The 17,621-nt window shown below is 40.8% G+C and overlaps 1 protein-coding gene and 1 long non-coding RNA gene across 3 annotated transcripts in view; both read right to left on the reverse strand.

The window, feature by feature from the left end:
- Window positions 1-3,782, reverse strand: part of LOC134224623 (histone-arginine methyltransferase CARMER) — a 155,531-nt gene extending 151,749 nt beyond the window's left edge. Inside the window, exons 1-3 of one of the 2 annotated variants that reach the window (XM_062704052.1) lie at window positions 3,668-3,782; window positions 3,472-3,614; window positions 1,829-2,813 (exon numbers count right to left, since the gene is read on the reverse strand). In XM_062704052.1, coding sequence (XP_062560036.1) covers window positions 1,829-2,813; window positions 3,472-3,606 — 1,120 coding nt within the window. In that variant the 5' untranslated portion in view covers window positions 3,607-3,614; window positions 3,668-3,782. Of the gene's footprint in view, window positions 1-1,828; window positions 2,814-3,471 lie in introns of both variants that reach the window. The other variant, XM_062704053.1, reaches the window with a different exon arrangement.
- An 11,384-nt stretch (window positions 3,783-15,166) lies between these two features.
- LOC134221364 (uncharacterized) lies at window positions 15,167-15,753 on the reverse strand. Its single transcript, XR_009982340.1, has 3 exons — window positions 15,601-15,753; window positions 15,391-15,538; window positions 15,167-15,318 (listed from the first exon to the last, which is right to left on the reverse strand). It is a non-coding gene; the product is annotated as an uncharacterized LOC134221364 (long non-coding RNA).
- Between the last annotated feature and the right edge of the window lie 1,868 nt (window positions 15,754-17,621).

Below are 17,621 nucleotides of genomic sequence, written 5' to 3' on the forward strand. Positions count from 1 at the left end.
GCACAGTACTTTTCAGTAGCCTACTAGCTTTAAGTCATGCATTATTGTTTGGCAGCAATTTTAAAAATGTAAGCAGCAATTGGGCAATTGATCCTATTATTAACACATTTTTTTTATTCAAGATTATTTTTAAATAGTTCCCGCGTACCGAAATTCATTAAATTTTGAATTGAAAATGTCATTTATAACCACAGAGAAATAACCATCAAACTGCTGAACTTTAAATGGTTCACAATGGTGGAATGGTTCACATTCTGAATTTTAGTTGTGGCCATGTTCATAAATTTCAACTACCGAGATTATTGATTCAACTGATCCGGGTTTATTATGAGGGTACTTCTTACAGATTAACAGATTTTAACGGTAGATATTGAAATGGGTGCGATTGATTTCGATTTCGATTGATTACTCGCTTTCGGGCACGAAGTTAATTTTTAAAAGGTCTTCCACATTCCTGAACATTATTTTGCGACCCTAATTATTGTTTTAATTTCTGAATAGAAATAATAATTGGTTTACGCCCGATTATCATGTTACTCGAGAATCAATTATATTCACTCGTCTCCCTTTTGCATGCCCCTTGCTAGCTTTGACAATGAGATGTCAAACTACTTTTGACGTCTATTTTTTGACGGTTGTCTGCTTTTTAACTGGGCTGTAGCCCAGTTAGCGAACGCCCAGTTAAAAAGCAGCCCAGGTTAAGAGCGCCCAGTTAGCGAATGGTTACTGTCTGGGAGCTGCGGATAGCGTCAAAACGAGTGCCAAAAAATCTCCAAGGTAAGCTGTCAAAAAGTATCCATCGCATCGAGAGAGGTTTTGTGCATTTTGAGCGCAGCCGAGAGAGTACACGTATAAATCAACTCATACTAAATATAGCTCATTTTGAACAAATTTCAATTTTCTGGCGTCATTTTAAATATATAGACGGATTCAAAATAAGTGGAGGGTATGAATTAATTAAATATTCGACACGTTAATTCATGCGATGCAGTAAATTGACGAAATCTTTATAATTAATTCTATAAAGATAAATACAATGATAATTCAATGTGAGAAAATCGTAACGTGCACATTGAACACCGAGAGGAAATTTGCGAGTTTCAAGCAAAATATCTTGAAAATTGGATTCGATCGAGTCCGCAGCTCCCAGGTTACTGTATATATTTTCTGGCGTGAAGCTTCAAAGTCAATCAATTTAATCAAGTTCAAGACTGATATGCTACTGTTGGCAATATAGCGCCTATAATTGCATATCAGACCTTTCTTTGATAGAATTCCTATTCTAATGGGGCTGATGTGATTACGGGCACTATGAATAATTTGAATAATAGTATGTCAAGGACTTCGGAATTGCTTAGACTGTGTATGCATAGATTATTTAAAATGGTACATCTCAGGTTTAATGTTGAAAGAAAACAAAGCTTATACGCTATTCGTCACTGACACAGCGTAGCTTTTTCCTGTGAACGTGCAGCATCGAAATGTTTCGAAACCGCAGCCCACAGCTGTTGCACATGTAAGGCTTCTCCTTAGTATGACTCCTGATGTGATCTTTCAGATCTCCTGCTTGGCGGAAAGCGCGTTCACAAATCTCACATTTGTATGGCAGTTCACCTTGAAGAAGATAATTTGAATTTTTTGAGAGCCTTTATTCTGTATTCTTGCATTGGACATTCAAATCGGAAAGTATGGCAAATATAGATCATTTTCAACATATCTATTTTTCATAGTTTTACAATTTCAAATTGCATGTAGCCATTAGAAGTTCAAACTTCGTATTTCTTTGTATTATAAATTTAATTATTCTTAGTGCTTAGGTACGACTTACCCGTGTGTATCATGAGATGTCTCGTCAAATTTTTCCTGGCGGTAAACTCTTTGCCACACACTTCGCATGCGTGGGTCGGCGGTGGAGGTCCGTGTGTGAGTTCATGTTTCTTCAGGTACAGGTTGTTCGGAGCCGATTGCCCACAAAATTTACAGTGGAACGTTCTCAGCTTTTGTTTGTCGGCAAAGCCGTCAATGTTCTTCTGAATTTTCACCTTTAGACGATGTATTTTACGCTCATGAGTTAGACTATTTTCTCTAGTGAAAAACCGCAATTCACAAATACGGCACTTGTGCGGGCGTTCGTCTTCGTCGTGAAGCGCTAAATGTTTACTGGCCTGGCGTACACTTTTAAACACTATGTTGTCACATTTCTCACAAACCAGCGGCACTTCCGCAAAGTGAACATGAAGATGTTCAGTGAAAGCAAGCTCTGTCTCGAAAACTGTTTTACAGAAATAACATTTATGGTTTGGAATTTGTTGATTTAATCGAATTTTCCTGTAGGATATTTTAGATTTAGGAGTTTTTGGTTTTACTGTGTTGGGGGATGGATCAATATCCAATGATACATCTATAGGAGGGCTGTGGTCAACCTCAACACTTCCTGTGCTACTATCAATCACTACACCTGCTAACGAACTATCATTTAACAGTTTGTCATCTAATATCACCGATGGGGTTTCAAGGAATTCAATTTCCTCTTCATTCCTGATATCCACTTCTCTAGGTTCTTCTTCAAAGTCTACCGGTTCGTTTTTCATAGGCACCAATTCAACTTCATCATCAGGTTGCTTCGCGTTTTGATTTAAAACAATTTCATCAATTACTAGCACTTCAACTTCTTCCGATTCTTCTTTAAACTTTTCTAGCAATTGTTTCAAATTTTCATTGCTTTGTATAAACTGTTGATAGATAGCTCTAACTGTATTGATCCGATCCATACATTCTACACAAACGTTGGTTAGGAAATCCTCTTTGGATATCTATAGGAAAAAAAAGAACAAAAATGGTAACTGTACTTTTTGGTAATTTAACTGCGATCATACATATCTCTGGCAGTAGGCAGAGTAACTTAGTAAGTTTTAGATTTGAATTTATTCGGTAAACGCTCAAGCTTTCTACCTTTTGTTTCTGTATTATTTTCAAGATCCTGCAAAGATGCGAATCCCAAAACCAACCTATTGAATTTAATTCAGAGTACATAAAAAAAAACCTAACAAAATCGACTTTAAGAAACTTTATTGTTACCTACTTCTTATTGAAAATGTTGGTAATCGTACGTAAGTCTATTTAGGTATTTCTTTACATCAGGTTAAGGAAGAAACATTAGTTTAGCAATGTTAACATTTGAATTATTTTTCTCTTATATACATAAAAATGAATTTCTGTCTGTCTGAACCTTATAGACTCAAAAACTACTGAGCCGATCGGCGTGAAAAATTGTATGCTGGCACATAATCCTGGGGGTTTTGGGCCCGGGGAAGATTCTTAAGATGGTTCGAGACCCTACATAACTGATCAGAGAATAAATCAATTTTAGGCGAAACGTAGTTCGTCGGGTGTGCTAGTATGAAATAAAAAAAAATGAACTCCGAAAATGAACTCTTAGGTATGCATTGATACAATAATCATAAGACCTACCTTAATCCCGAATAGTTGTTCAATCATTTCCCTGAGTGGCCTTCCTTTAAACGTATCGGATACCGAAAATGTTAACGCACCTTCACCCGGAATGCAAAGACACATTCTACAGCTCAAAAGGCTGAATGATTCCATACTGTTTTCTGAAGAACTATAATATGTAATAGCATTGATAAGATTGATATGACATTATTACCAAGTTTTTACTTTTTCACAAAGAAAAGCGTGAAATTTATGAGCGACTGGCGACACAACTTTCCTGTGCTTGCTTGCTTGTTTATTTTTGAATAAATTTTCTGCGGGTTTGTGTTTGTTGTTTATTTATATCATTTGTAAACATACACAGAAAACGAAAACTACCCAAAAGTAGGCTATTTTCATTCAAAACCGTACTTCGAACCAGCTTCGAACCAAAAACCAAATTTTGAGTCCTAATCTACTAAAAGATATTTTAGTTTACTACACGGACAGATAAATCAACCCAAACTTTGAGTTCAATATACGCACTATTGAGAATATCGCAGAAAAAATTTACCCAAATTTGGGTAGTTTTCCCTTTCTTTCCCATGATTGCTATCAAAACTAGAGCAAGATGCAAACACCTCACCGAGGTTGTTTCAGCCCAATAACCCAAATTTGAGTAAATTCAATATTCTCTATTTTGGGTTGATCAAGGTCCGCTTTGGATAAATTAAACTCAGCTTTGGGTAAATTGTTTACATGGGATTAAAGGCAAACTACCTAGTGCCAGAAAAGCCATTTTACTCAAATTTGGGTTATTGGCCCAAACCACGGTTTTGAGTGCAAACAACCCACTTTTGGGTAGTTTTGGTTTTCAGTGTAGATAAAGATTGTCGCTTCGGTTCCCTTTGTTCTGCTGTCCGAAACATGTGTGGTACATACCTGGGTGGTGCGAATAGAATCGATTTGGTTGTCAAACTGAAGCCAAACTTTTCTATTGTGCCGGAGCCAATCCAGGCCAAACATTGATGATTGTGGTTATGTTCGTTTCAGATCCTATATTGAGAAGTATTGTTATTATTCGGGAAAAAAATAAAAACAAATTTAGTTTGAGTTGTATATTCTTTGTAACAAATATGTTTATATTATATTTCGAGTGGAAAATTAGTAAGAATGCAATTAAAAAGTACTCATTGCGAAATTTCACGAGATTCAACAGCTGATTGGAGCAGGAATGTATGTAAACCATCGTAAAGTCATGCAGAGTCTCGCGCATGTGTGCGCCCTCATGAAGCATGAAGAGCGGGAAATGTTTGACAGCCAAGGAACTGCAAAATAATTCTGCTTATGGGATTGATTTCAAAATATCCCTCTACTCTCTTGAGAGCAGAAAATCGGCTCTATCCGCAGCACCCAGGTACATACCTGTCAAATCGTATGGATTTTCCTTCTTTGACATTTAGCTCCCCTATCCTCGCCAGCAAAATATGTTCCGTACAGCGACTACAGTGACAATCTTTATCTAGTAACTAAAATATCTTTTAATTTACCTTTCTATAGAAAATATAGATAGTTGCACATGGTTAATTCTACCTAGCAACCCTATAACCAGAGACCGGCGGAGTGAAAAACTGTCGAAATGGCAACGTATGAAAATGCATGAAATCGAGAAAATGATACTGGCAGCACTTGAACTTTTTGCTTGCTTCTTATGGATGCAAAAAGTAAACAAGTCGAAATGGAACCGCTTTTGACGGTTCGATTGGAAACAAGATGGCGTCTTCGCCGATCTCTTATGCTACGTTTAGACAAGGCAAGTGAATTGAGCAAGTCGCTTGAATCGAACGCGAACTGAACGTGTAAACACCTTAATTCAATTCACTTGAACGAAAAGAAAGTTGAACAAGTTCAACTTTTGGCAAGTCAATTGAATTCAACTGAGTTGTTCAATTCACTTGCCCTGTCAAAACGTAGCATTATTGTAGTATTTCTAATTCTACCTATAGATAGTGGAATATATAGATGAGCGAAGATAAATCTTCTGTCTCCAAACGAACTGTCAAACGTGTCTCCAAACGAGCATGACGTCACGATTTCAATTAGGCTTTCAGCGATCGTGTACGTACACGCACGTTTCACTCACACTTTTACTCGGTTTGTTTGCAACCACGAGCAGCTGTCACGGCAAAATCAAATGGGATTGTTTGCAACCACGAACCTGCGTTCGTGTTGGTGAGAAATGTCGGCGGGACCCTATAATGGAAACGTTAAGGGGGCTGTGACGCGTGCACGTGCAAAAAAATCGACTCAGCCATGCTTTCGCTCATCTATAGATTCCACTATTGTGTATCCGGAATAAATTTATACCGCTTTTTATATTATCAATTTCCCACCTTATCGGCCGCGACGATTTGAAATCGTCGCAAACCAAATTGACGCCAAAATCGTCGCCAGCAGAAATGGCCATAAGATCTATCAAATCAACTACAGTGATCGTTCGCTAATTGGGGCACGACCTCACCCCAACTAGCGAATGCCGTTCGCTAATTGAGGCGGTTTGACAAGCGTCAATGTTGTTTACTTTTTGCATTGAACAAAAGAAAATTTTACGCGCCAGAAAATATCGATCCCGCCAAACACGGAAACAAAACGTCAACGCGTTTTTGACATCACATTCTGACGTTTAGCTGCTTTTTAATTGGGTTTCGCCCCAATTAGCGAACCCCCAACTAAAAAGCGCCCCAACTAGAAAACCCCCAATTAGCGAACGTTCACTGTAATGGCCAATTAACAACAGAGGAACTTCCGAATTAGGAATTACTATTTTTCAGATACAAAAACGTGTGCTTTATTCAGTTTGGTTAAAATACAATGACAGTTTTCAAGAGTGCAGTGTGGCTAGTATTATTTGAAGTGTATCCGATCAAATGAAAATTATATTCCAACACTCCTCCTCAATTTGATTGGTAGGGATGGTACTGCTTCAAATGATACCCATATTCTCAGCAAACACGTTGGTTTTAATCGTTCCAAGGGGCTTAGTCAATGCATCAGCAACCATATCCTCGGAACATAAATGGGCGCAAAACCTCCTCTTCTTTTCATATCAACAGAAAATACAATGCTTCCAAATGATATAAGTACTGCAACCTTATCACATCCTTACGACAAAGATCCTGAACGAACATTTGCTTTGTCTCAATATGCTTTGAACGTCTTGTCGTTCGTTCGGATTTTGCGAATGCTATACAAGACTGATTATCCTCGTATCCAGCTTTCCACGCTAGCCATAATGGCGACTGCTATAAACTAATCTGACAGTAACTGCTTCCGACGCTGTACTGTTTATCGACGCCTAACTTTTCTCGACGCGGGTTGCTTCTTAGTAACCATTTTCACATTGTTTATTTATTGTTATGAGAATTGGTACGGCTTGAAAATACTGAAGACAATTTGTTTTAAATTTCGTAGCACGCTTCAAATAAATGTATCCAGTTTTTGATATCACAAATTAATCGTAATTGTTTATATTTCAGGTCGAAGTAATGCTTCAAGATAATATCGGAGGAAGGGAATTTACAATGAAACTTTTAACAGATACAATTCTGCTTGCTATAGCACTAACATGATTCTAACATGAAACGCTTCCGTTGAGTTTCGGGAGGTTCCGATACGAATAGTATGGACAATTGTTCATAGCTTTACGTTCTTTTGAATAAGATTTTAGATAATCTAGTGGCTTCACTGGTTCAACAAGTCCCTGTAAATAAATTTAGGAAAGTCCTCATGTACAGCTAGAATGCAGATTGTCAGTGTTTATAAAATTGGGAAATTTCGACAATACTAAGGTCTTATCGGCAAAAACTGGTGTTCGTAATGATGTTCGTTTGGTTGCGTTGCTTGGAGAAACTTCAATAGCTGGTAGTTCAATTCGTCACACGACCCAACCTTTTTACCATGTCAAAAAGAATGATGATTTTGTATTATTTCCTCGATAAATTTAAACGAAATAATAAAACTCGCATTATGCTTACCAAAAAACAACAAAAAAGTTTAAACATGAAAGAATATAACAATACTAAGCTATTTTTAATTCTCTAAGAATTTTATTTAAAGCAACATGGTGCTAACCCTATTAAAAAAATCCCGTGGTTTTTGTAGTTATGCGTCAAACTCAAAGGAACTAGATAATTTACAACTATAATGCTCGCATTATTTAAATCGGATCAACCCGAAAAACTAGTGACATGGATAAATTTCGTTTATTTTGCGTTTCATTATGGGGTTTCGTGTTAGGCAGATAATCAGTGCCAGAATTGTGTCGCTCGAAAGTGCTGTGAAAGGTCTGTATACCATATCTTGAAGAACGACCTAAAATATAAATTTTAGCAGTTAATGTATAATATCTAGGTAATCAGTAAATAAATTTAATTATTTGAAGCTTGTTACAAAAGTCAAATTTTTCTTCAATATTTTTCAAGCCGTACCGATCCTCATTACAATAAATAAACAATGGGAAAACGTTGCTGAGATACGACCCGCGCCGAGAACAGCGTCGAAAACAGTTCAGCGTCGGAAGCAGTTACTGTCAGATTAATTTATAGCAGTCGCCATTATGGCTAGCGTGGAAAGCTGGATAATGTTGTAGGGTCTTCTTGTTTCACGCCAATGTCTTGTAGCACCCGCCTTAGCCAGATCGTCTCCTGAGCCGCATCACATAATGCAACGTACTCAGACTCCATTGATGAGAGTGATACCGAATTCTGTTTTGTGCTTTTCCATGATACTGCAGCTCCTCCGAACAAGAAAACATAGCCGGACGTCGATTTTCTGGATTTACAGTCGCCTGCCCAGTCTGCATCTGTGTAGCCTGTTAGCTCTAAAATAGATCCGTTGAAATACAACTTCTTGTTCACGGTGCCTTGCAAATATCTGACCACTCGTTTGGCAGCCACCCAGTCGGCTTCGGTTGGTTGAGTAACTTTGCGGCCCAATACTGAGGTTGCATATGCTACATCTGGTCTTGCATGAACTGATATGTAGAGCAATGCTCCTACTAGGCTTCGGTAGTCGGAATTATTAGTTAACGGAGAACTCTCCACTTCGCCACGAGCATAGCATTCATCCATTGGCGTGCGTGCCGGCTTGCATTCTCCTAAACCAATTCTTTGAGCAGTTCGCTTGATGTATCCCGACAGACACACACTGTAATTTCCGTCAATACAGTCCACCTCAAGCCCGAGAAAATATTTTAGGTTTCCCAAGCAAGTTACATCGAAATACTTTTTCAATTCGACATACACTTGGTCAATCAAATATTCGTCTTCGCACCCAACTACAATATCATCCACGTATAGCAATATGTATACCTTTTTACCTTTCCACTCCCGTGTGTACAGACATGGGTCGGCCGAACTCTGTTTGAAACCCATATTTTTGAGTACTTCATCCACACGGTTATTCCAGCATCTAGCGGACTGACGGAGTCCGTAAATGCTCTTCTGAAGGTGGCACACCATTTGTTCTCGACCAGGCTCAGCGAAACCATGAGGTTGGCGCATGAATACTTCCTCATTAAGATCCCCGTGAAGGTATGCAGTTCGGACGTCTAGATGTTTAAGGTGCAACTTACGATGGCTTGCGATGGCTAACAAAATCCTTAGCGTTGCATACTTGGCAACGGGTGCATATACTTCCGCAAAATCAACACCGAGTATCTGGCCGCAACCCTGAGCGACTAATCGAGCCTTGTATTTGACGGCATCACCTTCTTCGTTTCGTTTAACTTTATACACCCATCTGCTACCTATGGTCTTCTTCCCGGGTGGAAGCTCTACCAGCTTCCATGTTCCCAGCTCTCGATGTGATGCTAGCTCCTCGTGCATTGCTTCCAACCAAGCGTTCTTTTTCGGACACTTAATTGCATCTTGGTATGATGATGGCTCGAACTCCTCCTGTGTACTGGCAGCATTTATCTCTTCAATAAATCGTATCGGTGGTTTTCCCTTGTTGTGTCGCTGTGACCGACGCCGTATGTCATCTTCCTCAAATCCTTCGAAATCAGACTCCTCGGTTTCGTGGTCCATAGGGAGAAAAACTTTATCCGATGCACTGAACCATTCTGCTTCGCTTTGATCATCATGAGCGGAATACAAATCATCCACGTTGACAACTTCTGAAGGATCTATCATGACATCCTTTCTTGGTGTTATATCCTTGACGGTCTCTTGGCCTGCGAGTTCTTCGACGAACTTTGCGTCTCGGCTGATCACCACCTTATCCGTATCGGGGTTGAGGAAGCGATACGCTTTTCTCCCTTCAGCGTACCCAACGAAAATCATACGAACACCTTTGTTGTCCAGCTTTTTCCTACGCTCTTTAGGAATATGAACGAAGGCAGTAGAACCAAAAACTTTCATATGACTATAGCTCGGTTTGTCTCCAAACCAAAGCTCATGTGGTGTTCTGCCAGTTGACGATGCCGGTACACGATTTAGAATATAATTGGCAGTACATACCCCTTCGCCCCAATACTTCCTGGGTAAACCAGCCTCAGAAAGCAAGCAACGTGTCATCTCGATAAGCGTTCGGTTCTTTCTTTCGGCTTTCCCGTTTTGTTGTGGGCAATAAGGTGCAGTTAGCTGCTGGATAATACCGTTTCTTTTGAGCAAACTTTTCACTGACTCATTGATGTACTCGCCGCCACCATCACTTCTGATGACTTTCGGTACCTTCCCGAATTGCGTACGAACCATGTTGATATAGTCCAGGATTTTCTCCTCTACCTGAGACTTCCGTTGAAGCAGGTATACTACACAATAGCGACTATAATCATCAATCATAGTCATGATGTAACGATTACGCCCTGGTGTTTGAACATCCATCTGTCCACATAAGTCTGTGTGGACGAGATCCAGCAATACCTTTGATTTCGCTTGTGATTGTTTGGGAAATGGTAAACATGACAGCTTACCTTGACAGCAAATAGAACAGACCGAGCGAATACCACAGTCGACCAGCTTCAATCCGTTTCCTAGTTCTTCTCGTACAATCTTGCTAATGTCCTCGTGGTGGCGGTGTCCTAAGCGACGATGCCAAAGATGTTGACAATCTTCTCGATGCCGCGCAGCAACTTGCAGCGATCGTTCACCACGAAGCTTCAGTTGATACAAGTTTCCGTTTCGAGATCCAACGACGACAACTATATTATTCTTTCGGATTTGACAGCCGTTTCGATTAAACACCACTTCGTACCCTTCGTCAGCGATTTTGCTGACGGATAGCAGATTGTTCGTCAAAACTGGTACGTGAAGCACATTCTTCAACCTCAAATCAACTGCGCCATATTCACCGTTATCAGCTGCAAGCTTTCTGTCACCGATGCCTTAGGTGAACACAACTTTGCCATCTGCCAAGCATATTTGTTCCCGGTGCGAAGAATCAGTAATTTCCAATTTCGTAATATCTCCGGTCATATGCGATGTACATCCTGAGTCCAAATACCAAACGTCATCCGCCGCATCAGATCGTACACCAAAACACACTTGTCCATCTGATCCTGCTTTATTCACTTTTTGCTTTCTTTCGCCTGCTTCATCCCGATCAGGCGCACGGATTCTGTCATTTTGCTTTCCAGCATTTGTGATCTGCTTCCGTTGCTGATCTTGCTTGAACTTCCGACAATCCCGCTTGTAATGCCCTTCCTTGCCGCAATAGTGGCACTTAAACTTTGTTTTACCGGTATGCAGCGCAGATTCCTCATGAAGCGATGGCTGCTGACCGTGTTCACAACGGCGTCTCCATTCTTCCAATAAGCGGCCTTTAACAAAATCCATTGTCAAATCTTCTTCCGGGCGCGATTCCATTGACATAACCAACACGTTATACGACTCCGGGAGGCTTGAAAGAATGACGGCAATTAACCAGTGGTCTGCTAACTTTTCTCCTATTCCGGTAAGGCGATTCACGAGCATGGTGATCTGCGACAAATGCTCGGCCATATTTCCCTTGTCCGACAAACGCAACGAAATCAGCCGACGAAGTAGGTAAACTTTCCCCGACATCGACTTTCGTTCGTGGTACTGCTGAAGAGAATCCCACATCTCCTTTGCAGTTGCTTTCTCCATTACATGGCACAATTGAGAATCCTCCAGTGCCAGACCGATGACCGACTGAGCAATTCCATCTCGCGATAGCCAATCCTTTGTTATGGTTTGGGGAGGATTTGCTTTAACAACGTCCGCTAGGCCTTTTTCTCCGAGCACTAACATAACCTTATACTTCCACAGGGGCCAGTTATGATCCCCTAGTTTTTCCAGCATAACGCGCTCGGACATTTTTCCGGCAAATTCCGACGAACGAAAAACGATACTTCCGCGAACCGAATTACCCGAAAACTACTGGGCCCATAACCTAATGGCCAATTAACAACAGAGGAACTTCCGAATTAGGAATTACTATTTTTCAGATACAAAAACGTGTGCTTTATTCAGTTTAGTTAAAATACAATGACAGTTTTCAAGAGTGCAGTGTGGCTAGTATTATTTGAAGTGTATCCGATCAAATGAAAATTATATTCCAACATCAACTGTGAACAAAATTTTATATACTCAATAATCACATTATTTCCCAAAATTGAGCCCTGTTTTTAATGCAGATTGACATTATTTTCTTATAAAACTAACATAATTTTAGAATAAAGATGTTGGCGACGATTTTGATAGTGCCTAAAAAATAGTCGGCGCGTTTTGTTACCAAGGAAACAGACAATACCGAAGTTGGATTTTTCTCCAGATACAGGCAACTTTCCCAACTTCGGAAGTAGTGCGCTGGATTCGCCTAAAGATGCGCTAAACAACGCATCAATTGACAAATAAAACTCCGGAAGAAAGTTCGGTTCGGAAGTCCCGACTTCCGAATTCTAACTTGGTGCTACGCCGATGTCGTATTTCACGGGAAAAACGCTGTACAAAATTCCACTGCGACACAAACGATTTTTACGGAAGACAGTCGTGTTGCAGTGTGTCGCAGTGGAATTTTGTACAGCGTTTTCCCGTGAAATACGACAGCCGACAATATCTATAGTAGGGGAACTGTTTCGATCTCAATCTCACTGTACACATATCAATCTCATCGCTAAACAAAAAAATACGGCACCAAATTCGTCGCTTCTTTTTGTCAACATGCGTGCTCACTGCTGAAAAAAATCACAAAAATAATAAACAAACCAAATTCCTTTCCATTTCTTTGTTTTTGATGGGGAGCTGTATGAGATGAAGTGGCGAACCGCGCTTTCTACACCTCGTTTACTTGATTCTTATGGGTGAATATAGCATTGCGCTGTTTCGTTGGCGGCCGTGCTTTTCGACAGACATTCGCCGCGTGAAGATTTGTGCAAGTACCCATTTGGGAACATTACAAACGCCGCGCAGTGTATCATATCCAGAAAATCTGACAATAGTACGACAATATGCTACACGCACATTTTTTTATCTTCATTGCTTTTGACAGCTCCCTTCTACTTCGAGCTTAGTTCGTGCGCACGGTGCGCACTTCAGGGATGCCAGATATACAGACAGCCCCCGGGAAATCGACAACCAGTGTACTGGTGGTCTGACACGATTGCAGATCTTCGTAGAACCTGTCTTAGAGCTAAAAAAAGGTTGCGACGTGCTAAAACAGACGCTGAGCGACTCGATAGACGTGGGGTATTCCAGACAGCGAGCAGAGCTCTGAACTACGAGATTAAATGTAGCAAGCGAGCCTGCTTCGAACAGCTGTGCAGGATGGCGAATGACACCCCGTGGGGAGATGCATACAGGATAGTGATGTGTAGGACCAATAGCACACCTGAAAGATCCCCAGAGATGTTAGCTGGTATAGTAGAGGGAGTCAGTCACGCTACCCCGTACGAGTCAGTTGACGTGGTACCGCTAGTGACTAACGAAGAGCTTATCGTAGCCGCAAGAAAACTTAAGCTCAATAAGGCGCCAGGCCCGGATGGTATTCCAAACCTGGCTTTTAAACACGCCATTCTTGCCAATCCAGATATGTTCAGGAGCGGCCTCCAGAGATGCATGGACGAAGGAAACTTGCCAGATCGATGGAAACGGCAGAAATTGGTGCTATTTCCGAAGCCTGGCAAACAGCCAGGGGGTTCTTCGGCATACAGACCAATTTGCCTACTCGACACAGCTGGGAAGCTGCTAGAGAGGGTCATTCTGAATAGATTGTCGGCTTATACAGAGTGTGCTGGTGGCTTATCCAGCAACCAGTATGGCTTCCGCAAGGGCCGTTCTACCATCGAAGCAATTCGAGCGGTAACGGATACGGCCAAGATAGCGAGAGGTTTAAACAGAAGAGGTATTAGGTACTGCGCGTTGATTACACTTGATGTAAAAAACGCGTTTAACAATGCTAACTGGGCAGCAATTGCTGACTCCCTGCACCGATTGAGAGTTCCGGATTACCTGTGCAGGATACTGAAAAGTTATTTTCAGAACAGGGTGCTGTTAAACGACACTGATGCTGGTCAAAAGTCGATCGTAGTGTCTGCGGGTGTTCCACAGGGATCGATCCTCGGACCGGTTCTGTGGAATATTATGTACAACGGAGTATTACGCTTAAGTCTCCCGGCCGGTGTGAAGATAGGCTTCGCGGATGACGTAATGCTAGAAGTAGCAGGTGACACTCTCGACGAAGTCAGACTGAAGGCTTCATACGCGATTGGCAGAGTGGAGGAATGGCTCAACTCGAGACGGTTGTCCCTTGCACACCACAAGACGGAAGTCGTGGTAGTGCATAACCGCCATGGGTTGCAGCAAGCGAGGATAAGAGTAGGGGCCTGCACAGTTAACTCCGTGAGGTCTCTCAAGCATCTGGGCGTGATGATCGATGATAAGCTCAATTTTACAAGCCACGTCGATTATGCATGTCAGCGGGCTTCATTGGCGATAAAATCTTTAACACGAATGATGTCCAACAGATCGGCGGTGCATAGTCAAGTGCGTAGGCTGATAGCTAGCGTAGCATTGTCTATCATCCGTTATGGCGTGCCGGCATGGGCCGTAGCACTAAAAGCCGAGTACAATGTAAAGAAATTGATCAGAGTACATCGGCTGATGTGCCTACGTGTCGCGAGCGCATATCGCACCATATCATATCAGGCGGTGTGCGTTATAGCTGGAACGATGCCGATTGACATACTCCTAGAGGAAGATGTGGAGTGCTACAACGAAAGGGACTCGGTGCAAGTGCGACGTGTCAAGAGAGCAGCTTCGTTGCTTAAATGGCAAAGAGCATGGGACACCTCAGTCAAAGGTCGTTGGACCCACATATTAATTCCGGATGTGTCCAACTGGGTTGATAGGAAGCATGGTCAAGTCAACTTCCACCTAACACAGGTGCACAGAAAGAAAAAACACTATTAAAATTAAAAAAACCATTGGTGAAAATAAAAAGTTGCGTTGGTTCTTTTTCGTAGAGAGTTGTGAATGTTCAAAATAAAAGTACGTTCACTCTCGCAACAACCATGATATAAAAGTAGCTTGCCGTTCTGAAATTAAAAGTTCGAACTTTTAAAAATAAATTGTGGTACTGTCAAATGAAATGGCTGCACTGTGAAAATAGTATGTGTAATTTTTAGTTTACTATTAATCGAAAATTGGCCAAACCTGCTAACCCACCCTCTCCCCGCGGGATTTTCCCTCCATTTTATTTTAAATGAAAGTTTCGTTTGTATTCATGAGTTTATTTTTAATTTTTATTCCATTTTGAACTTACATCATCACTATTCTGTATGGTCATGTGTGTATAGAATGTTCCTATTTTGCTTTTCCGTCCGTAAACCATCTGTTTCCGAATTTTGTTTCGCTGGCATTTTTAGACCTATAGAGCAAATTCCAGTTTTTATTACGATCAAGATCAAGAAGTGATATCTAATTATTTACACAAACAAACCTGTTTATCAGCTTCCACACGTTGGCAATATACAACTTTTCGAAAAATGCCCACTTTTTGTTCCGCTTAGTGCTCGAAGAGGTCGTTTTTTCCTTCGATAAACCATCTGCAGATGGATATAAACGATTCTTTCGCTGGGATCGATTCTCTAAAATGAATTACTGGTTCTAATCACAAAACTTAATAAATTGTTATTTCAATCGAACGAACCTGCTTTACTATCCGATTATTTGGGATCTGCATTCCATCGTTGGAATCCGGTTGGCGTTTCAGAAGTCAGCCAGTTTTCCGGAACTTCTGTTTTGCGATGACGGAATAAAAATACAATAACTCCGAATGCTTAGACGAGATGAATACACTGTGAGAAATGTATTTGAAAGTTTAGCATAAGTGAAATTGCATTCTATATAAATAGTTTGTTGCTAATTTGATTGTTATATGCATGGTAAGAGTTGAAAGCGGTTAAATTTGTAGTTAAATAAATATTAAAACATGTTTTGCCATTACTTGAAATGCCTTTTTTGCCCGAGTTTACCACTTGATGTGAAATGAGTAATTCATTTTATTTTTCTTAAGGTGTCCCAATCTAAAATGTTGTGCTGAGCTTTTATTATGTGATCTGACAGTTCGACAATTTTCATGGGTAAAGTATGAACTTTTAAATGTATAACTGAAAGAGAAAATAAATACTTTTAGAACAATTAATTGACTTTTGCGATGCGCAATTCAACTTTTATTTTTACGAAAATAAATCACTTTTTAATTGTAAAGTAGGACATATTTAGAAAAACAGTATTATTTTTTTCTGTGTGTTGTCTGAACATGGTTGCTTTAAAAAATTCCTACACAGGTTTGGCTTTGCAGATTCTGCGGAGTGTCCTGAATGTGTAGGTGAGGTAGAATCGGCAGAGCATGTGATGTTCGCATGCCCGCGATTCGAGGTAGAACGCAATGCCATGCTGCTTATTAGTGGTATGGATACAACCCCGGACAACCTCGTCGAGAGGATGTGCCGGGAGGAAGCTATATGGAATGCGGTGAACACAGCATCTCAACAGATTATGTCGAAACTGCAGCGGTGGTGGCGTCTTGAACAAAACCAACGAGTGCAGTAAGGGCACCTGTGATGCAGTGAATACTTTGCTCACCCCGACAACCAACATGTCGCGGGTGGGCTGCGGGGACCTCAGTATGTAGATATAGATGTTATTGCGGTTCATGCGCGGTGGTTGTTGTCGGGGTGCTCGTCTCCAACGTGAGATTATGATACAGACTGCTAGGTTACTATCAAAGCTTGCGATCGACGGGTGGTGAGGTAGCCACCCTTGAAGTCGATGTTGTGTGTATTGACGTCAAGTGCGTTAGCATAGGCGTGAGCGTTCTCAATAGTCCTCCCCTGATGTATTGCTTAATTGCGGGCCGGGGGTACGGACTGGCGAAAGGGTTTTGGTTTTAGTGGGTCGGGTTAGAGTTACATGACATACCCATCCCCACACTACCTGAGTTACCTCCTTACGTATCTGGTTGCAGATTTCCGTTTACCTTTGCTCAAGAAAAAAAAGAAAGATCTACAGACATGTCTGTATTCATACAGACTTTTGGTCTTGCATACAGACATCATGCAGATTACAGACATTATACAGACTTTTGATTGATGTTACAGACTTTTACGGACATTTGTTATCTTTAGAGGAAAACCGAAGCAGAAATAAACATGAAAACCTGAGAATCTCCGATGATGATTCCAGTATAAATTAAAACCTAATGTTGCTTCTGAAAATATTACGTAGGGAATTCTGAGAGAACAACACCAAAGAAAATCGAATCAATTTTTCTGAGCACCCCGGAATCGTTCGGAATTCTTGAAGAAAGCCTGGAATATGCTTAAATGTATATTCTTTGGAATAATTGTATGAACTTCATAAAGATTTTATAAGTAATTCGAAGGTGAACTTGGACACTTGAATGGAAGAACTTGATTTTACAAGCATCCACTGACAAAATGCTCCACAGAGTTGCTAACGTCACAGACATTGCAGATAGTACAGAAAGGGCTCCTACCGAAATTATGCAAGGGCCGCCTGTGTCCGATTCGGAGCCGGGAGATTTGCTGTTCTTTAAAATAGGGAAGCTATGTCCACGACGATGTGGTCCCTTTAATTTTCCGGAGGTAAACGGATGTAGTTGTCCAGTTTTTTCAAGTTTAAACCTGTGTGTATCTGTGGCTCAAC

The sequence above is a fragment of the Armigeres subalbatus genome, chromosome 3 (genome assembly GCF_024139115.2).
Source record: "Armigeres subalbatus isolate Guangzhou_Male chromosome 3, GZ_Asu_2, whole genome shotgun sequence".
Classification (NCBI taxonomy): domain Eukaryota; kingdom Metazoa; phylum Arthropoda; class Insecta; order Diptera; family Culicidae; genus Armigeres; species Armigeres subalbatus.